The sequence below is a fragment of the Ailuropoda melanoleuca genome, chromosome 6, assembly GCF_002007445.2.
Source record: "Ailuropoda melanoleuca isolate Jingjing chromosome 6, ASM200744v2, whole genome shotgun sequence".
NCBI lineage: Eukaryota > Metazoa > Chordata > Mammalia > Carnivora > Ursidae > Ailuropoda > Ailuropoda melanoleuca.
The window spans coordinates 67,125,762-67,148,147 of NC_048223.1; the positions used below are offsets into that span (position 1 = coordinate 67,125,762).

The window sequence follows — 22,386 nt, forward strand, 5'->3', positions numbered from 1 at the left end:
CAGTTCTGCTGTTTCAGCCAAGGCTGAAGCTCTTGGCTAAAACTGTGCCTAGGGATTTGGCAGAATTTCATTCCTTCTTGCTAGTTACAGGCTACGCTAACACAAAACAGACAGGACTAGATTGGTGAAGGACCACCGTTTTCAAGAAGGTTCAAGAAGATGAAAAAGATCAGGATGTTGTGGGCAAACCTCTAGTCTGGAGATGCCCGTGGACATGTTTTCAAACCTTTCTCATCAGATCAGAATGACCGAGCTCGTCCTGTGCAGCCAGTCATCTCGTCTCCTTCTTTTCACCCCAATATGCAGACACGGTCCTTTTCCTATTTCCCTACCGCCAGCTTTACTTGCCTAGAAGATGAAGAAGAAATGAGTGATCTACTATGCTTTATCCGCTGATTTATTTTTCATGTAGTGCGGTTCATGTTTCCAGTAAATGTTTTCATTTTCCAACAAGAAAAAAGTACCCGGTTCCTCAGTAAATATTACTTGTGTATTAGTTGGGCACTTTTGGTTTATTAATGAGTGTAATAATGAAAGTGTGGGTTGTTGAAAAGAATCAATGGGTGTTTTTATTTAAGGCATAGCAGAAATGGTACAATGCCTGTGAATGCATCATTGTCACTGACGGCCTGACTCGTCCGAACTTGCCTCTGATTGGTTTAAATCAAATAGGTCCAAGCACTTCATAAAAATGTCTTTGTCAGCCTGGTTTTGCTTCCAAACCTATTCATCTCTGTCAGTTTTTAATATTAGTACCAGGCTCCTGGCCATAGTCCATTAGTACTGTACTTAATTGCTCATGTTACAGCTGATCACCAATATAAAAAGCATTAATGTTCCCCATCACGAGACTGTTGCTATGTGGATGTGTCTCATGAAATGTGCTTATTCTGGACCCTTCTTGCTAGGGATTTATAGTGAAGTTACTACAGGTTGTAATGCAGAGAAAAATGCCCACCTCTGGCTGGGCTGGACCCTCCTAAGTAGAACATTTTCTTTCTTGTCTGACTCTCCATTTAAGGTGTCCCGAGTCACCTTTCTGAGTAAAGGAATAGAAAAAAGGGAAACGGTTATTTTTATGGAATTCTCTTAGCTTGATTTTCTAGAATAGTAATTCACTCTAAAGACTTTGCTTTCACATGCAGATTTGTTTTCTTCTTTAGAAAAATGTTTCTTGAGCCCATGCAAGAGGCAAAAAAAAAGTCTTCACACAGAATACCAGATTACTGGTTTGAATTTTCCTGAACAAATTGCATGGTGTGTGTCTGAGGAGCACATGAAGTTGTTATTAAGGATGGAAAAAGGAACATTAAGGCAAAAGGACTTCATGACGTGCTTTTCTGAGTATTTAGAAAATCAAGATCATAAACAAACGTATTTGTTTATGGGGGAAATGAACGATGATGCTTCATCTTCTTACATACGTAATGCCCAATTTCAAATTCTCACCTTTCGCTTTTCCCGTGAGCATTCCCCTGGCAAGACTGTCCTGCCACGGGGCTCGGGTGCCTTTCTTTGCTGTGACTTGGGGTGAGCCAGACCCAAGCCGGATGCGTCCGGGCAGGACCCAAGTGACAGTCAGCTGAACGTCTTGCCTTTCTTCTGTGAAGGTAGAAGGCAGAGCGTGGGAGGGTAACGTTTTGAGTAAGATAAATATATGCTCTAAGGTAAATGCCAGAAAGATATCAAGTTCTAAGGAACTCAGCTAATCATGTTGTGAGGGAAAAAAGTCAAGGGGGGAAAGTTAGGTGACTTACAATTCTCTTTACGTCCAGGACACGATGTGATGTATTCTTGCTCATTTTGATACCCTTGAAGTTAGTCAAGACCCAATTCAGGAAGACACGGGCAAGATCTCAGCATTTGAGATCTGAGAGGTCCTTAGTCATCCTCTAGACCAGGGTTCTTCAAATGAGGCTTTCTGGCCTGTCTGTGCTCTTGCGAGCAGAACAGTTACAAATGAGCATTGCTATACTTACATTTTTTGCCAGAATCATTTTATGTCCATTGAAACTAATAAAACATTGGGGCTTTTATTTTATGTGCCTTGCTTTAAATCTCATTTGTCTACTAATTAATTTTCATGAATTATGAATTTTATAGAAGTGTCAGTCGGCAACAGACAGGAAATGTAGAAATCTAGTCCTTCCCGTCAGGTCGCTGAAGAAGCATGGCTCCACACCACTGGTCACAGACTCAGGTGTTTATGGGGGAAGTGGCATAGTGGTGCAGGTAGGAGAGTAGGAAGCTGGCACACACAGCCCATGCCAGAGATCCCAGTGGGATCAGCCAACACCCTTGCCTGGGCAGATGGAGTCTCAGTACTCTCAGACCTTCCATGTTTTCTTGATAACTTTTATGTGAAGTCACCTGACTTACAAATTCTAGATCCAGTATTTCTGAAAATATTTTACGTAAGTTAAACTAAACACACCCCAGGGCAAAGGTAGCCTATAGGCTGCCAAGTTCTGTGAGGACTGAACCTTCTTTGGCACCGGGCTAATCCAGTCTCTATGCAAATGCCCTGTGGTTGGGGGGTGAGTAGGAAGAGCCGCCATTGAAGGTGTTTTTCATCTAACCACTCTGCCACGTGCTGAGTGAGACACCTTCTATGGCTTCCCCTGGATTCGACCGTGCCTGCTGAGGCTGACTCTTTCTGCACATGCCATACCCTTGGTGATGGGCCTCCCTTGGCTCCTCTCTCACTTCAAGTGCTCCTCTTCGATTCAGCCAAGCCTCAGAGCATGATTTATGGATTTTCACCAGCTTGGCCTGCTGTCATGTAGATGCCTCCAGTCTTGTCACTCAGAATTCCCAGAGCGATTCCAGGGGTGACATATAGTACTTCTATATGTAGCGGTACCAGTCTATTGACATAGCCTAAGATTACATTTGAAATTGGTAAGAGGCCCTCTCCTGGTGGCTCGTTTCTTTCTCTGGGGTAGGATAGATTTGCCATTTGAGTGACTGCCTTTTTCCTTCGCTGCTGCCCTCAAGAGCCAATGCGTTTTCTTTGAACGTCTACCACGTGTACAGCGCCCTCTGAGATCATGAAAACGCATGAACCAGAGAGTCTGGATTAGGGCTGGAAGACAATGAGGAGGTGCCCATGCTACCACATTCATGGCAGAGATCGCAAAGGGAGCACGATACTGCCTTCCGTGAGCCCGAGCTCAGCTTCAGAACTCCTCTCACCATGGTGCCCCCAGGCCATTGCTACCAACTCACTAGAACCAGAAGGTGCTGTGATCCTTGGCTTACCTAACTTATCATACGATCCGACTCATAGTCCATACATAGATGAAAGAGTGTTAGATATTTAAGGCTATAAGAAACCTCAGGTGAGTAAGTAATTGATACAAATAACAAGTCAACAGGATCAAAAAAGAAGAGTGAGTTTTCAGCTGGAATGAGCAAAGTCTTCCAGGAGGATCTAGAATTTGAACTGGATCTTAAAAAGTTAGGTTATAACTTGAGAGATCATCATCTATTGCCTAAAATGTTCAGCTGTAGAATTGGAGACTGGTGAAGATACTAATTTTGAAGGCAAAGAACATGGGCTCTTGCTTTCCCAGAGTCTCCCCAGGGCACCCAGGACAGCATCATGAACATATCAGGGACTCAGGAATTAGGGGTTGAGTGAATTAAATGAAATCCAAACAAAAAAGGACAGTTTCCTCTAGAAATGTGTGTCAAGAGGTAGGGAATAAGGTGGTGGAAGAAACTGTCGGGTGAATACTCAGGCTGAATTTCCAAATTGGATACACCCGAAGCAGGTATTACAGTTTATCTTCTCAGTGTCTATTGCCTGTCTAGCCCCAAAGTCCAATGAGTAGACCATGCCCCATCCTCACCCATGGGCACCCATGGTGGGGTTGACTGGTCTATGGACTTGCAGCTCCTATCTAAACACTGCCTCGGTGATGGGGGCCCTGGCCAGTGGGCACAGCGAGGAACATCTCTGCAGCACTGCCACGCATGCCCTTTCATCAGCCTTTTCCCCAAACCCGCAGCAGGCCTCCTGGCTCTTACCCACAGCCAGCAGCCCGGGGAAATCGAACAAGGTGCTGAGACTGAGCCAGGCTGAAGCATGGCCACCACTCTTCCGTCTACACCCCACCAGGCTTGTTCTTGGAGACCTACAGAATTTCTCCCAAAAGGACAGTCAGATAACTTCATAAGCAAAAGCCTCCCTCTGTATTACCCAGCATGCTTTAAATGCTCTAATACCTTTCCAATGCCTGGATATTTCAAGAAACTTTTAAAAAGGAAAACAAAGCCCTCGCCAGGCCCTGGAGTAGAAAAACTGGTTTCTGTTTAAAAAAAAATAAACAACAGCCTTTGAAAAAGTCTCTATTTAAAAATTCTTAAATTTGCCTCTAAATGCAAGTCGTAATTAATAGAAGTTGGAGTTTACACTCTAGAGTGTAAAAACACCCTCTGGCACAAACTAATCAAGTGTGTGTGTCATGCTGTAAACTACAGCAAGTTCTTTGTTTGACCCAAAAAAAAAAAAAAAAAAACTTGCCAAACAGCAGTTTTTCTTTGTCAGGCTCCTTTATTGTCTCATTTTTGTTTTCTCTCTACCTCCTCCCTACTCACCCCTTTGAACCTGGCTATAGTATTTAAGAAACTTTGCAGGTCCGATGTTTTATTGATAGTTTTCATCAAGCATGAATTTAAATTTGAGAATAGATTCGGTGTCTTAGCCCCTTTTCTTTTTGATAAATAACAAGAGGTTTCTACTTATGATTTTCTGTCCTCGGGGCTTTATCATTAAGATTAAATAACTGTAGTCTCAAGCATGCCACTGCACAAACATCTTTTCAATTACGTGAGTAACAGATGCCTTCACAAAGGAACTATTGAAAATTCAGAGAGCCTGTTTCCAAAAAAGAGAGAAAAAAAGTATCAGATGATAGAAGAATGTAATTGTTTACCATTAAAATATATCCTTAACTCTTCCACTGAAAACCTCTTGGAACATTTTGGTTTTACCTAAGTTATTACAAAGTTTGATCAAAATAATAAACGTTTGGGACAATTGTTGAACATTTCAGCAGCTCTGTAACCTGTGGTATCTCACAGACATGGGACTTCAATGCAGCAGTTGTTTGCCTGTTTTTACATCACGGACACTGCCTGCCTTCATCTGTGGGGTGCTCATTCTATTGAAAACACTGTAATCACATTTGTCTATTATTCTTGAAATAATGTTCATCTGCCCTTGAAATGGATCCATGCAACTTGATTCTGAGTCAGTCATTGTTTTCTCCTTAAGAGGAAGGCTTGCTGGTGGCATCGTGGAGGGCTGGGTGCTGTCTATGGTCTGTGTCCTCTGTTGTGAGCATGTATTGTAATCCCTGGGGCATAAAGTCAGCCTTCCTTAAATCCATCCCAACTTTCTTCAATGTGGTCTTCAGTTGAAAGGCAAGGGGCTAACATCAGTCGAGACCCTCTTAGAAGTGGCAAGGAGGCACCATAGAAGTAAAGCCCCTGAGGAGTTTTGTTCTAGCTGAGGAGGCCATGAGAACCTCAAGTGTGAGTGTAAGATTAAGCACTGCAGGCAGGACTTCATGGAGAATATGATTCTTGAGTTTCTTTTACCGTCCAACATCAAGTTGGACCTGATCCAACCACAGTTGCCACCTTTTAGAGAATCTTGGCGTAGTTATCCTGGCGTTCAGTAAAAGGAGTGCCTGAACCATAGGGCTGCTTCTGTTGTGATGGGTTGACTCTTTGTGGAATGGCCTCTGAGAAAAGGAGAATGCTCACCCTGATTTTTTAGTGCCTTAAGAGCTTAGGGTTCCCTCAAGCCAGGGGTGATCAGTTCGGTATCTCCTCGTTGTTGATGTTTTTAGGTATGAAAATGTGCCGCTGCCCTGCTGATATGAAGGCAGCTCAGAGAAGCAGGCAGATCTGTGTTTGAACTCAAATTTTGGCACTTAATAGCTGCACACCTTTGACTAGTCATTCAATTATTTCACTCTGAATCTCAATTTCCTCGTCCATGAGATGAGGATAAAATAATGTATCTGTATATACTTTTTTGGTAATGGTTGAATTTAAGGTATACAGAATGTCTGGGATTAATAGGCACCACATGGTGGCTACTATTAATATCATTAATGCCTAATCAATATATAAGAACAACCAGAAGTTGCCCTTCCCACCCTCCCACCTCACCTTTTCACCAAGATCCCCATAGACCAACGTAACTCCAGTTCAGGGGGCCTGCCATCCTCAAGCTACCTCTCTCATGTTGACAATTCTTTATAAGAGTCAAGCCGCCATCTTGCTGGGGCCAGGCTCCTTGTACCCTGTTTTTTTTTCTTTCTTTGCTGAGTGTTACAGGCACTTGAGGGCCATAGAGGAAGGTGTCAGAGTCATCCATGGGGCTAAGAAACAACTTTCCCACCACTTCAGGGGCAAAGAGACGACTGTATTAGTGCCTTCAGAAGAGTTTCTTAATCATCTTCTACTGCCTCTTGAGTAGGTAGGGCTAGGCAGGTAATTTTCCCAAGAAATAGCTTTTCTAAAGACAAGTGGCCATATATTGTTGTTCACCTGTTGGAGGAAGATACTGGACACCTCTTTCTCAGCTCTGTTGGTTACTGATATTTTGCTTCTCACACTCTGCACACTATTTTTTCTGCTTTACAGAAACTCACACCATAAAACTAAGGAGATCCTTACCCAGGGCCCACATCTTTCTCAGATGAGCTTGGCTTTTGAAAGAACAGGAACAAATTTTCTTTTGTACTCAGTGAGTGTTGTGCCCACTGAGGAAACATCCCACTTTTGTGTACATTGCCGTAGCACATTGGTGCATTTGACTTTTGTTTCGGTGCCTATCACCCAAAGGCTCTTCTGCCATTTCGATCGTGGTCTGGAACCCTGAGAGGTAAACCGTATGTGAGATTAGAAACTTTCTATTCTTCTTGAAACCTTAACCAGTATGCATACATCACCTTCAAAAAAGAAAAATATACTTTCTATTGGCTCCATATTTGGTGAAAGATTGCTTCCCACACTTTGCAGTGAAGTTATATTTTCAATTTCTGGCTGAGAAGGGAAATGTCTGGCCAAGCCTTAGAATTTATCAACCCTGGAATAAACTTGGAGGTATAATGACTTCATTTGGGATCAGATCAGGTCCGAAGCCCCAGTGGAACCAATACATCATTTCTTTTCTACGACTGTGAAAAAAACCTAATATGTGTAAGAATAGCAGTAGCATTTTTGCCCTGACAGGCGCATCAACATTTTTTCCCCTCTGCCCCTGAGATATTCTGTTCCGAGGGCACCAGCAGATCTTTGGGCCTAGACTTTGTCACGGGTCTGATGCCCTAAAAGTGTCTACAAAGTAACTAGGGTGTGTTCAAGGATCAACTATAACCCTAAAAATTTCCTGCTTCTTTCCCCAAATCTCCAAATTGAATCAGTTCTAGACAATATTATAATATCGTTTTGCAGAAGCTCTATAAATAGACAGATTCTCATTTCTCCTTCTAAGCACTGTTTGCTCAATGTTTTGGCCCCAAAGTTCAGTCATTCCATGCAAGCATTAATCAATACAGAAGATTATTAGTGGTTACTCGTTCAGATGAGATTTGACATTATTTTCCCTCTGCCTATGAGGAGGGGAGGGGGAAAGCTGCCTAATAAAGATGGAGAGTCTTTTCTTCTTTTGTATGAAATGCAAATGATGAGGACATGTGCCATATACAGTTCTGGAGCGTGAGGCTGCCGGGTTTTGTTGAGAAAGAGAGGCAAGACCCTGGAGGATTTTAGAATTTGTAAATATAAAATTATCTGCCTTGGTGTTTAAAAAAAATAATAAAAGGGAGAAAGAGTTGGCAGGTTGCCAGATTACTTACATTACAGTAATAGATTTGCTGACCCCTGACTTCTGCTGTAGAGAAATGTATTGAATTTTTCATAATATCAGATGAGGCAGATCTAAAAACCTAGTAGACGGCACACCATTATTTAACTTGAGATTTAACAAAGCCGGAATCTTTTCAAACCCGCAATTCCTCGTATGATGATAATTTAGTGGCTCAGATGCTAATAAATTAAGGTTATAATGCTATTGATTTGTTAATTTTAACTTGGGTTGATTTTGGTCGTCTTTATTTAAAAAAGGGGGAAAAAAGAAAAAGAAGGAGAAGGAGGAAAAAAATCTTGCTTTCACAGTGACTGAATTTAATAAGAATCTTGGTGATAGCAAAAGGCTCCCCTACTGTTTCTGCTTTGGGGTGGAAAATGTTATTCTTGTATTATTCCTAGGGAAAAATAAAATCTCATGCTGCTACAAATCTTACGCCTATGGAAAGATGTTATTTTTTAATACATGATGGCTTACCTATTTCAGAGCCATTAATGGCATCGTAAATAAGCATTTTGCTAATCTGAAATGTGAAATCTGGATAATAATAAAGGCCCATGTATCTGCCTCGCTTTCAATTCCCAGAATAGATGTAAATCAGGAGTAAAAATCTCTCTGGATTTTCTAATGAATATATTGCTTCTCTTCCCCATTACTTCCACCCACCTAAAACCCAACCCACATTCTTAGAGTTGCAGCCCATTGAAAATATTTCTCCTGTGTAATGAGTTCTTGGGGGCTGGGGTACATTTTTGCTTTTATCTGTATAGTTTAGAAACTGATTAAATCTTTGTTGTACTACAAATATTTGAGGAATAATCATCCGCAAGGCACAGGCATGTTGCATTATACTAGATTCTTGATACAATACGAACGTCCTCAGCTTCCTGCATTGGGCAATGTTGACCTTAATATTGGCTAACCTGTTTTTAATGGTATCCCATGTACGCTAAACGTTTAAATGTTCAGAAACCTATAATAGCTTTCGTCCTCTTGCACTGTAAAAACTTCTAATAATCAAATGATAAGATCATATCCTGTGGGGTAATTGTGTTGTACCGTGACAGGATAACTGAAAAAACATTCAGTGAAAATCGCACCAAACGGAAATCACTATATGAACAGCAATTGTTTGTGTGCTGGGCGAGACCGTGCCCTGTTCTTCAGGGCTTAGCTGGTCATATTTCGACTTGTTTCCTTTTAGCTGCTGCCTTTCTTGTTTTATTTTGGGAACCTTTTTTCCCTGAGCCACTATAATTATCTTTCAGTGATTTAGAAGGGGGGAAGAAAAACCACTCAATTGACCTTTACACACACACACACACACACACACACTCACTTGCTCACATAGACTCTCCCTCTGGAAGCCTTGAACAAGCAAGGCTTGTGTTTGGATTCAGTTTTACCTTAGTCATGCCTCTTTCCAGATACAAGAAACATTTAATTCCACATTTCCTGCTTCTGGCTTTAGGCCTTTGACCAGCAAAGTGAAATGTATTTTTTACTGCTGTCAGCCAGCCAGCTGCTGAGTTGAGTGAAGAAGAAAAAAAAAAAAAAAAAAAAAAAAAAAAAAAAAAAGAAAGAAAGAAAGAAGAGGGGAAAACAAACAAACAAAAAGGGATGAAATGGAAATGTTGTCCTGCTTCTTGAACCTGCAGAGTTGGGTGAGGAAATTCAAGTCTCCTTAGTGCCCACCCCCCTGGACGGCCTGGTGGGCCCAGCACCCGACCGTCAGAGCTGGAGGTGAGGGGTTCTCTGGGGCCCACGCTGGGTGTGTCCCCCAGCCAGTTCTGTGCCTCCTCTCACCGTCTCCCCGCACCCAGAGGTAACGCCGTCATGCTTCTCTGCGAGGAGGGCCCCTCAAGGTGTTGCTGTCTCAGTGAGAGAATGAAGTCAAGGGCAAGGGTGGTCCGAACAAACAGCCACCGTCGGAATACCCAGACTTCAGTGTTGCTCGGGTTCCCATGGCAACCAAACACAAGTAAAACAAACCTATCTGTCCCAACAATAAAACATGTTTTCATTAAAGTCTCTTTAAAATATTTTTTTTCCAACATAAAAATATTCATTGCCTTTCGCTCCCGGTCAAAAATCCCCAACCTGCCGACGTTAAAGGGAATCAAGTCCCTGGCAGAACTGCACAGATAAAAGGGATTGGGGGTAATGTTGGGGACTTTACAGACGAGACGGGATAAATTCAAGTATGAACAAGATTGCTTTTTTCTCTCGTCTTCTGCTTAGTTATGCTTTTTATTATATAAACATTAACTGTAATATTACAGTGGGAAGCAGGTATTTGGCGGCCATATATTATTTTAGTAAGTCTACACAGAGAGAACAGTTTCCAGTTTTAGCAGCTGTAACATGTTTAAACTGAGTTTGTAATGGGATCTGAAGATAACTATTCCCCATGGGCTGTGTTGATCTTCATGGCTGGCCCACTGCCAGATGGAGGGCTCGAAACTATTACTCACGCCTCCTTGCACATACCTTGTCCGAGCATGCTCAGTAAATGAATTTTGTTTCTAATACGTTGTAAATTGGGATTTCATTTTCCCATAATTTACTTGGTATTTTATTAAACGTTGAAATATTATCACAAATGTCCCCACGTCTGTACCAACAAACCTGAATGGTTGTGTGTGTTTAAGGAGCTGGGATCCAGATTGCATGGTTAGAAACCAATTTCAGGATAGCTAACAGATATCCAAACCAAAGAAGTTTTTGCCTGGAAGTCTTAGTTTAAAAAGTAATTAGGGTTCCCAATATTTGAACAGATTTATGTTGTTTATAAGCCAAGTACATTTTCTTCATTGAGTCAACTTGTCTTATTTAAAACAAATTATGTTTGCTGTATTAAAGTTCATATTTTTAAGGCTGAGTCTTGTATTAATCCCACAGTGAGTCATTAATCATACCAAATGCATTATAAAAACTTTAATCACTGAAGTTGAAACTGAGATTGTAATGCAATCCATCCCTTTTAATTACATCAGCTATTTTTCCCTTTCAGATCAAGAGCTATGTCGCAAAGGGAAAACAGATTAAAACTAGAGCTGTTTGATGTTTCTCTTTTTAGAACAATTTTATGTACTTTGTTTTAAAAGTTATATAATTAAAGTGCTTGGATTTTTCAGCCCTCTGATTTTTGTGGCTTGAGTGGTCTGTCCTCCCTCCTTCTCCCCAGGGCCCTCCTTTGTTGGGCACCCCAAAACGGAGCTCATTCTGGAATCCCCTGCCGGCTTCAGAGCTCAGAGGAAGACAGCTGCCTCTCAGCCCCACTGTGCTTGCCTCCCATTAGCCTCTTTATCTTAAGTGTCTGGTCTGTACTTTGACGTGAATGAAAATATAAACTTTGGAGTCAGGCATCTCTAACAAATGGTGGGATGCTTAAGCAAATTATTTAGCCTTTCTGGGGCCTCATCTGCCTCATCTGTTAAAAAGGGAATGATAATGGTAGTAGTGGTAGTGGTAGTAATAATACTTATAGTAGTGCCCCACAGAGATGCGGAGATTACACGGAATAATCTATATGTGTATCTAGGACATTAACCCAGGGCATAGCTGTACCTCCTAGAATATCATCCTCATGAGGTCAGGGCCTTTGAATGTTTTGTTCACTGCTGTATCTCAGTGCCTTGAGCTCGGAGCACACAGTAGGTGCTCCATAAATAACCGTTGGCAGAATGATAAATGAATGGCAGCCATCATGAGTGTTGCTGTTATAGCGGTGGTGCCGTTGTTGGCGCTGAGCCAAGTTCCGTGAGCTGTGATAATGATGTTAACTTCAGATGTTTCCGTTGGTATCTTTGGTATATAGATTCACAAGACTAGAAAGATGTCTTGCAAAGGAGTATATAAGTTACCAGGTACTGGTTTTTGACCAAGGGAGTAGAGCCCTAAACTGTGGAGCAAGTTTTTAGAAATGCACTGGTGTCACTGGAGATAGAGTCATTCAATAAACCACTGGTATTGAGAAAAGAAACTAAACCCTGATAGCTTCAATGTTCCTGGAATTGCCTCCCATGATTGATCATCTCTTCTGATATCCTTCCAGATTAATCCTACCATATGAAAGGTTTATTAAAGGAGAAGAAGATAAGCCCCTGCCTCCAATCAAACCTCGGAAACAGGAGAACAGTTCACAGGAAAATGAGAATAAAACAAAAGTATCAGGAACCAAACGCATCAAACATGAAATCCCTAAAAGCAAGAAAGAAAAAGAGAATGCCCCGAAGCCCCAGGAGTCATCAGAGGTGAGCTGCTGTCCTCCACAGAAATACCTCTGTGAGACCGGTCCTGGCCCAGGTCTACCAGAGTCCTGCGTCCACAGCCGGGTCCCTGCACCCCTGCAGCCCCAGACTGAGAACGCCTCCCATCTCAGCCTCACAGCTCCCCAGAGAGGGGATCAGTCGGTCTGCTCGGGAGCTGGAAGGCAGTGCTTGGTATCAAATGGGATAGGCCAAGAATAGGATCTAGAAAGATGGGAACATCCTGTAGAAAACTGAGAGCAAATGCCAGCTTTGAGATAGAAGGAGCCAGAGCTTCAGCTCTGTGAAGCGAAGGGACTCCAGTGTGAAAGATGTGGCTTCTTTGCCATTTCACAGCCAGTCTATCTGAGGAGCTGGTGTGACTTTGAAACACGCTTTGTGGGTTCTAGCAAGGAGGGATGTTGAAATGATGCACCATGTCTCTGCAGGACTGTCCTCGAAACTTCAGAGATGGGTTTGCCTTCCATAATGGACCTCTGTGCAACGGCCTCGGGTTGAGACCCATTTAGAAATATCTTAAGGACATATTATTTATAGGAGAATTTTGAAATTGTTCCTCTGAAACCATTATTATCTCTCATGTTAACAGGTAGTTTCTGAACCTTTTAAAACCAGCCCCAGCCACCCACAGCCCCCAACAGCTCTTTGGTAGAAGCCATTACTGTCAGTGTACAGCCAGTCATGGAGGCTGATCTGGGCTCTGTTTCAACATGAATAATAAAAAACCCTACTGCCCGTAAAAAANCCCAAAAAAAAAAAAAAAAAAAAAAAAACCTTTGCAGCCACATTTTGGAGACAGCATGTTCTAGGATCCAACCCCAGAGGGAATTTTGGTGCTGATATTAAACACCCCCTAAAAATCAGGTTTATAATGAACACATAAGAGACTCCCTAATTAAACACTGGCTTGAAATACACACACACACACACACACACACACACCATATACCAACCTCCTTAGAAATTAACCTACCCAACGGGCTCTTGTGTAAGAAGATATTATGAATACCAAGAAAAGACATTTTTGTTGTTTTTATTTTTGTTTCATAATTATTCTAAGCTTTAGTAATTAAAAAAATGGGGGAAAAAGATGATGCAGAGAGATTTCTAAACATCTGCAAGCTTGCAACATAAATGGCCAAAAGCAAGGAAATTCCAAGTTAAGGCTCACATTCCATTCTTCCTTTATCCTGTTGGCCTGGTGATTTATTATAGGGTTTTGGATCAGTGAGTTCTATTAGATACCATATGTACAGCATTGCCAAAGCACCAGAGGACAAACTGAGGCCAGAGGCCAGCTGACCTTTGAGTGGCTCCACTTTGGGGATGAAGTTTGAAATGGTTGTTTTGTGAGATGGGGGAGGAATCCTCAGCCCATTGCCCTGAAGCCCACCAGCGTGGGAGATGCTTGTTGCCAAGAGTAGGGCCCGGCTCCCTCCGGCTCACAGAAACCCTTAAAGCCTTCAGGCTCCCTGTTTCTTTCGGGCCCCAATGTCTCGGGGCATTATAAGGTCTAGAGTGTCAAAGGTTATCATGTTCAGGTCATCGGAATGACCTGGAATCTCACACCCTCCCCAAGTTGACTGGATGATAAGAATTGCTCCCCACTTCCAACATAGACCCATGGATTTGACCAGGTGTATTTCTTCTCATTGACTGTGTGTTGGGGTATGGATTTTATTGCTGTCATTGGTGTTTTTATTGTCCTAATTTTTGATGTTTTCCATATGAAGCAATGAACTCAATGGAGATAGGAGGGCTTAGAAAGCCGTCCCAGGCAGACCCACTGCCTTCAGGTCATTGGATTGCAAGTTGCCTGGTGGGAAGGTACCATGTAACGTATCAAGGCAGACCGTAAAATGCCATCCTAGAGAAAGGGTCCTTTACTTTTTTCCTGCCTAGCTGTCAGAGACCCCCTAAACCTATTTTCCAGTGACAACGCAGAACTCCATGTAACCAAAGGCCTGGGTCACAGAAACTTCAGTGAGACTGAGTATCCCCTGTAGCTTCACTTCAAACTGCAGCCCCATCAGAAACTAACATTTAAATGCAATTTGCCTTTTTCCCTTGCCGTGCTCATTTTTCTGTATTTTCATGTAATGCATAAGCTCAAGAGACCCATGATGATTGTTAATGTAGAACAAGTAGTGATATTTGTACTGGAAAAGACAGCTATTAGTACAAAAGAGAGAGAGAGGGAGGGAGGATGGAAGGAAAGGAGGGAAGAAAAGAAAGACGATAAGCAAAAGCTCGTAGGTCTAACACATCACTAAAAGACAGGGATATCTTCAAGTGGTTTTAAGGAGAAACATCTCTGAAAGGGTGTGATTCCCTAAAATGTTTGTTTCTATGCAGCCCTACACCAGCATCCTCAATCTTACCCAAAGATGGTAATGTGTCCAATACTTTTCTTAACAAAGAAGAACAGCGTTCAAGGGATGAGATGAGGGGGGAGGGGCTTGGGGGAGAAGACCAGTTCAATACAACTGTTTTGTGACTGTTCTCTAAGACATGTCAGGACAGAGTGACAGTTTTGAAAGGGGCTGTCAGCCAGCTGGGTCACAGATGGAAAGTTAAAATGACCTTCTAAGGTCAAACTTTGCACAGCCACATAATGCAATGAATGGCTCAAATTGGGCCCACAACTTCAGTCAATAGGGACACATAAAGAGCATCTATCTCATTGACTTCAATGTATTCCAGTAAACAGAAAAGCTGTATTTGGGGTGGTGCTCACTGCCTGAATTTTGATAACTTCATTTTTAGTTTTAGTAGAAATGTAGTTTGCTACAGCATAGAAGGACTCCGAGTTCTTCTGTCCCTCAGGTAGACAGGCTGGTGTTGCATCTGCATAATTTTCCAGTATTTAGCATTTTCTGCATGTCATAGGGCACTGAGTAGAAATTAACACTTACGCATTGCTAATTTTATGCATTGTGCTGAACGCATTAGGATGGGATTTGCTCTCTCAGAGAAAGGCAAGGGGTTCTAGTAAGTTTGTTGCGTGTTGTTGACATGGGGTTGGTTGGTTTTTGAAACGGAGATGCTTAAAAAAAAAAAACATTTCTCCAAAGTGTCATGAAGCACAACATGTAATTTAAAACCCATTTGGATAATTGACTGATTTGACAAGAAAACAACCTCTGAATTAAACTATATATTAGAGTCAAGGAGTGATAAGATTGTATACCGTCAATAAAGAACACTTTGCTATTTTGATAGGTGTCTCACAAGGGACTTGAGCGAATATGCATTTCCACCCTAATGTTTCCGTAATTTAGATTTCTTTGTTTAGAGCTGTGATTGGGGGGTAATAAAGCTTTACAGAAACTCCCTGCGCTGATTGACAAGCCTGTTTTCAAGAAAAACTGCTGCGTGTAATATTTTGTTTCATAGCAAAATGTGTCAATGCATTTGGCTTCCTTCTGACTGCCTTTTGAAATATTTTATCAGGTTTCATCAGAGCCAGAGAAGGAACAAGAGACTTTAAATCAGAAGAGCATCACTGAGCCTCTCCCAGCAGCAGACGTGAAGAAGAAAGTGGAAGGGTACCAGGATTTTGCAGCGAGGCCCCTGGGGTCTAGAGCAGACCCAGAAAAGGACAACGACCCAGCTCAAGGTGCCAAAAGTGAGAAGGCAGAGGAGGTGGGAGAGAAGGGGCCTGCTCCTGCGCTCCCGAGTGGCCCTCCGGCCCCTGAAAGGGGTCCGACCCTGGCCCCGGGGGCTGGCAAACAGTCCCTCAGCTCTCCCAGTGCTCTTGCGGACTCGAAACAGGACCCCCAGCCCTGCCGTTTTACAGAGAGCCCGGAAAATGAACTCCAAGAAGCACCCTTCGCTGGCTTCCCCAACACCCAGCCCCCCCTGGCAAGCCAGAGCGAGCTGGAGGATGACAAGCTGCCCGCAATGGCGGACTACATCGCCAACTGCACCGTGAAGGTGGACCAGTTGGGCAGCGATGACATCCACAACGCACTCAAGCAGACCCCGAAGGTCCTGGTAGTTCAGTCATTTGACATGTTCAAAGACAAAGACCTGACTGGGCCCATGAACGAGAACCATGGACTTAATTACACCCCTCTGCTCTACTCGAGGGGCAACCCGGGCATCATGTCCCCTCTGGCCAAGAAGAAACTTCTGTCCCAAGTGAGTGGGGCCAGCCTCTCCAGCAGCTACCCCTACGGCTCCCCACCCCCTTTGATCAGCAAAAAGAAACTGATGGCGAGGGATGAGCTGTGTGCGGGTCTGTCCCAGGCCCACCACGGCCAGAGTACTGACCACATGGCAGTCAGCCGGCCGTCAGTGATTCAGCACGTCCAGAGCTTCAGAAGCAAGCCGTCAGAGGAGAGAAAGAGCATCAGTGACCTTTTCAAGCACGACAAGCTGGGTCGATCCGATCCCCACCGCTGCAGTTTCTCCAAGCACCACCTTAGCCCTCTTGCTGACTCCTATGTCCTGAAGCAAGACATTCAGGAGGGCAAGGAGAAGCTCTTGGAGAAGAGGGCGCTCCCCCACTCCCACATGCCCAGCTTCCTGGCCGACTTCTACTCGTCCCCTCACCTGCACAGCCTCTACAGACACACCGAACACCATCTTCACAACGAGCAGACGTCCAAGTACCCCTGCAGGGACATGTACAGGGAATCGGAAAACAGTTCCTTCCCTTCCCACAAGCACCAGGAGAAGTTCCACGTGAATTATCTGGCATCGCTGCATCTGCAGGACAAGAAGGCGGCGGCGACAGAAGCCCCCACGGATGATCAGCCCACGGATCTGAGCCTTCCCAAGAACTTGCACAAACCCACGGGCAAGGTCCTGGGCCTGGCGCACTCGGCCCCGGGGCCCCAGGAGGGCAAGGGCGTCTCCCAGTTCCAGGTCATGAACAGCCAGAGCCGGGACTGTCACCCCAAAGCCTGCCGGGTTTCGCCCATGACCGTGTCGGCCCCTAAGAAGTACCCCGAGTCGCTCTCCCGGTCGGGAAAGCCTCACCACGTGCGGCTGGAGAACTTCCGGAAGATCGAAGGCATGGTGCACCCGGTCCTGCAGCGGAAGGCCAGCCCTCAGAACATCGGGGCCGCGCGGCCCATCAAGCGCAGCCTGGAGGATCTGGACCTGGTGATCGCCGGCAAGAAGGCCCGCGCCGTGTCCCCGCTGGACCCGTGCAAGGAGGCGTGTGGCAAGGAGAAGGCCTCCTCCGAGCCCGAGGGCGAAGGCGGCAAGGCGGCGCATGGCGGCCAGGCCGGGGCCGCGTCGGAAGGCCACAAGCTGCCGCTGTCCTCGCCCATCTTCCCAGGTTTGTATTCCGGGAGCCTGTGCAGCTCGGGCCTCAACTCCAGGCTCCCAGCCGGCTACTCCCATTCTCTGCAGTACTTGAAAAACCAGACCGTGCTTTCGCCACTCATGCAGCCCCTGGCTTTCCACTCGCTTGTGATGCAAAGGGGGATTTTTACATCGCCAACAAATTCTCAGCAGCTTTACAGACACCTGGCCGCGGCCACACCTGTAGGAAGTTCGTATGGGGACCTTTTGCACAACAGCATTTACCCTTTAGCTGCTATAAACCCTCAAGCTGCCTTCCCATCTTCTCAACTGTCGTCCGTACACCCCAGTACAAAACTGTAAGCCCGGCTCTGCCCGGCGTCCCGCACGGCGTGGCCACCAGAGCTTCCCTCCCCACCCTGGGGGTGACGGCTTATAGAATTAGAAGCCAGTATTTCTTCTAATCCAGGGGTGAGATCAGTCCCAGCCAAAGGGGCCGCCAAGGGGAGGTGAACATACCTGATTTTTCTGGGACGACTCCAGCCTTGGCTGGTCGGTCTGGAGCCCCTTCCAACACAGAAGCCCTTGCACCTAGATGGTTCCCTTTGCACGAGGGTCTCGTGAAGGGATGTATGTGTACCCAGGAAGAATTTAGAAGACCCGGTCTTGAGTTCCGACGGTCAGGAACAATCTGGGCAAAAAAAGGGGGGGGCAGGCATTTCACAGGAAGGGGCAAGAAAGACTGGCAAGTATTTGCCAAGGGATGCCCCTCTTTTCCTAAAACTCTCCAAGGTTCAATCAATGCAATGTATAGTGGAACTTCAATAGATCTTTCATTTTGACACTATTAAACAATCCAGAGAAGTAAACACTGTTAAAATGACTGTATATATTTGCTTCTTAAAACTACCCGGATCACTGTTTGCTCACCTAATTTATATACAAGTAGTTCGATTTTCTCCCAGTTCCTTCTTGTCTTTTTTTTTTTTTAATTAAACAGTATCGCTTTTGTTTGCAGGTCTTTTGTTTTTGTTTTGTTTTGTTTTATTTTGTTTTGTTTTGTTTTCAAGGCTGACTGACTGTCCTAGTTGTTGATGTGTGTTTGTAATTTTTCCACATCTTATCATTTTGAGCAGCTTTGGGTGGTAAAGTTATTGTTTACAAATTGAAGCAACTGATTCTAGTGGAACAAATGAAAAAGAAACAGTTGAGCACACAATAGTGCAAAGAATGTTCCTTTGCAGATCCGCAACTTAAGGATTTTGTTCCTCATAAATGGCATAGTTGAAAGAGCTTATATACACTGCTTACCCGGCCAAATGCTTTGCTTTGAAGTATTGGGTTATGTGAAAATATCGAGCATTGTACTTACCTTATCTAGGCTGTGAAACTGTCCTACATACCAGAGGAATCATAAAAACAAAAACCTCACTGGCAGCAAGCTGCTTAATAACAAGAGTCTAGAGGACATATTTGTGGGCTGCACAGATATTTTAGGAATTTCAGAAATTAGAACAGAAGCCAAAATGATTTACATTGGTGTTGGCACTGATCCCTTTAAACAGTGTGGGAAAGGGGGTTGGGAAGAAGATGGAGCTCGTCTATCCAGAAGAGATCGGGCCACTGGAGGCCCGGGTGCCAGATACCTTCCCTGGGCCGCGGTCCTTTGAGTAATAGGTAGTCACATTGCCTTCATCGAGTTGGTTTCTTGCTGTTCCCGAGAAGAACCGCCCAGGCCACATGTCTGGGGAACATTGGCATACTGGATTGCCCATTTCAAAAGAAAGTCATCTTCTCTGGGGTTACGGGGTGTTAGATTTGGGTGGTCTGCGCGCCCACTTGGTGGCGTGTGGCGTGTCTCTAACCACCTGGCTATACGGTCCGCTTTATGATTTCTTTTGTCGTTGGAAGAAATGGTCACGTTGTTCACGCAGTCCAAAGACATGCAGAGTGTGTATTGTCCTTCCTGCCACATGATTGCGTTCGCTGCTGGGTCGTAACGTCAAGGTGGATGCGTTTTCTAAGCGTGTGAAAAGTCCATTGATACAGAGTGGCTTTTCTTTCCAAGTCCCCTCCCTGCTGATAAGCCTGCTTTGATGACCTCCCCAGCCGACCCTCCCCTCCCCCAACACTCCCAGTAGACCCTCGAACCATAGTTAACCAGTCTTTTACCTCGGAGATATTACTTCTATGAAAATTGATGACAATTTTCAACTTCTAAGTAGGTAACTTGACTGCAAAATAATCACGACTGGTCAACAATGACACTGCGGCTCTTAAACAAAGCCCTGCATGCCGTGCATTTATATTGAAATGTCTCCATGATATGAAGCCAAATATTCAATGTAACATACTTAATATCCAAAGGTGGAAACAAAAGAATGTAGAGATCTAGTGTTAAGAGTTCCATTTGCTTCAATTAATTATTTACCTTCCTGTGGAATTTCACACATATATATATATTTACATATATATATATTTAATAGAACCATAGATAGACTAGTAGAATATAGATTATAAATGTGTGAGTGCAGATTATCCTGCTATTGCACAAGATAGAGGGGGAAAGAGATCTCAATGCCACCTGGCAGAATGCTAGCCAGGACACCTAGAAGAAAGTTGCACTAGATTGGTTGGTCGCAGAATCAGAGGACGTGGACGAATACGGAGTCTCCAGTGTTTCTGCAGCAGACACGGGCTAGATTGTGCATGGTTTCTGGGGTTTGTTTCTCTAAGAAATGGGGGCCGCCTGTCCCTGGTGGAGCTCACCTATCCGTTTGGAATATGGGCATTTGTTTTCCCCGCTACAGTGATTTCAGTCTGGTTTCATCATGTTGGAATTCGATCACACCATTTTTCAAACAATGTTAACATAGTCCAGCTTTTGTTTTTCTCATCTCTTCCGAGAGGAGACTCACTGTTTCTGTCTGAGGAAGCTCATACCCTCGGCAAAACATCAGGACAAATAAAGAGAAATGGGGGTATACATTCCCAACAGAAGCAGTGTGTTATTTGTTTTAAAAACTCCGAACAGAGATCTTGGAAATCTTTCAAAAAAACCATTGAATTCTTCATTGGCTGAGAACTACATTTTAAAAAGTCTTAAATAGGGCTTTGTTTGCATTGTTTGAGTTCAAGGGGCCTTATTATTGAATGGAATTGCACAAACCTTTCTTTGTGCAATCAAACCATTGTTATTGGTAGTTTAGTAAAGGAAACTGTGGAATCTAATTGGCAATGGAGTCATAAATCTATTTACTGAGCGTGGCTTCCAAGAAATGTTGCAATTCAAAATAACACTAAGTCCGTGATTTACTGGAGATTTGGAGATTCTAAATAATATTTTTTAAAAAAAAAACCCTTTCCATGCAACTTCTGGTTTAACTTTTGGCAACTCAAAAAAAACAAAAAAACAAAACAAATAAAAAAAACCCACCCCAGCCCAACTGAGTTTCAGAATTAAGTATTCTTCTAGTAATTGATTGGAACTTGTAATATTTGCCACAGGACTGACTTATTTATTTACTAGCTAGAAGCTCTTAAGTTCACTTGTTTATCAGGGCATATACAGAAGGGTTTGTTAAAACTCAATGTTGACTTTACAACTTTCTGACCTGGTGCATGAATTCTCAAGTACTGTATTTCAGTGTGTTGGTGTGTCTGATGGAAATTTCGAGGTGATCCCACAAAAATATTTTATGTAGTGTGCCTTCAAAGAGAACCATTTCTTTCTCTTCACTTGTTGTCCCACAAAGTCACATTTGGTGGTGGTCAGCCAAGTCCCATCTGGTCCAGTTTTACTCTTGTCCCAGTTTTAAAGAGAAATGGGAACAAGTTTGCCCTGGTGAGACCCACACCATTGCAATGATTATCTTGAGCACTTAAATTCCAGTGTTGGCTGTTGATGTATTTGATATTCTGCTTGTCTCCCTATGGTTGAAATATGTCTGAAAAATAGCAGCATAATCTCTTGGCTGTTTATACTTTTTTAAACTTTCCTGTGTTGTAAATATTGTATACTTTTGGTGATTCCAGCTATGTAACCTCTCTGCTCTGTAAGGTGATTATGTGTATATAGCAACATGGCCCAGTGATATTACATAGTTTCCCAATGGAGAGGTTATTGAGTAACCTTTGCATTCGTTTAAACACTACCAGAAGAATGCTGAGCCAAACTATAAACACTCAATTTTGTATGTTTTCCAAATTGTACTTATTACTGCTTTTGATACTGTATTACGTGCCAATAGTTTCCCAATCACATAGCAGGCAAGAGATATTTTGTACTTTTTGATCCACTGTAATATTTAATAAAAAATGTTACTATCTGTTTCCTTTGGGTGTGAGCAATCTGTTACTTCTTCCCGAGGAGTCCCAGGGCCTCACAAAGCTTCTTTCCACCCCATCGTCTCCAAACTGGATCACAGCAGTGATGATGGTGGGGGTGCTGGTGGTGGTGATGGTGACGATGGTGTCTGTAGTTTGTTGAGAGCCTGCTGCATGCCCAGCTGGCATACAGTATCCTTAGTCTTCGGAACCCCACGTGAATACAGCTATGCCCATTTTACTGATGAGAAAACTACAGCTTAGAGAGGTAAATCAACTCACCCCAGATCATCTAACAAACCGGCAGAGTCGGGAATTGAACCCAGAGCTCTGAAGTATATGACTTCCTTTGTATGCTACAGGCCTGTCCTGGCAGATAACAAAAGTCACTGTCTGTTTACTTGGTCCACAAAGATTTACCCATGCCTTAATTGCCAAGCATAGCATTAGGAGCTGGGAATACAATGGTGAGGAAAAGATAAATATTGTCTCCCGGGCTTACATATCTTATGAGAAAGAGTTAATCAAGTAGTCACCCATAGAAATACAAAACCTCACCCTGACCTAGTTCCAGGGGAGAGGAAGATGATAACTAAAGTGATACATGAAGAGGAAGTGGTGACTAAACTGACATGTGAAGGA

General features: G+C 43.6%; 1 protein-coding gene across 3 annotated transcripts in view; it reads left to right on the top strand.

Moving 5' to 3' along the window:
- The window catches only part of ARID5B (AT-rich interaction domain 5B), a 176,702-nt gene extending 154,952 nt beyond the window's left edge, over window positions 1-21,750 (top strand). For all 3 annotated transcript variants that reach the window (XM_002915102.4, XM_019795099.2, XM_011219556.3), the window contains 2 exons: window positions 11,949-12,147; window positions 15,616-21,750. In XM_002915102.4, the coding sequence (XP_002915148.1) occupies window positions 11,949-12,147; window positions 15,616-17,781 (2,365 nt within the window). In that variant the 3' untranslated portion in view covers window positions 17,782-21,750. The remainder of the gene's footprint in view (window positions 1-11,948; window positions 12,148-15,615) is intronic.
- Window positions 21,751-22,386: the final 636 nt, after the last annotated feature.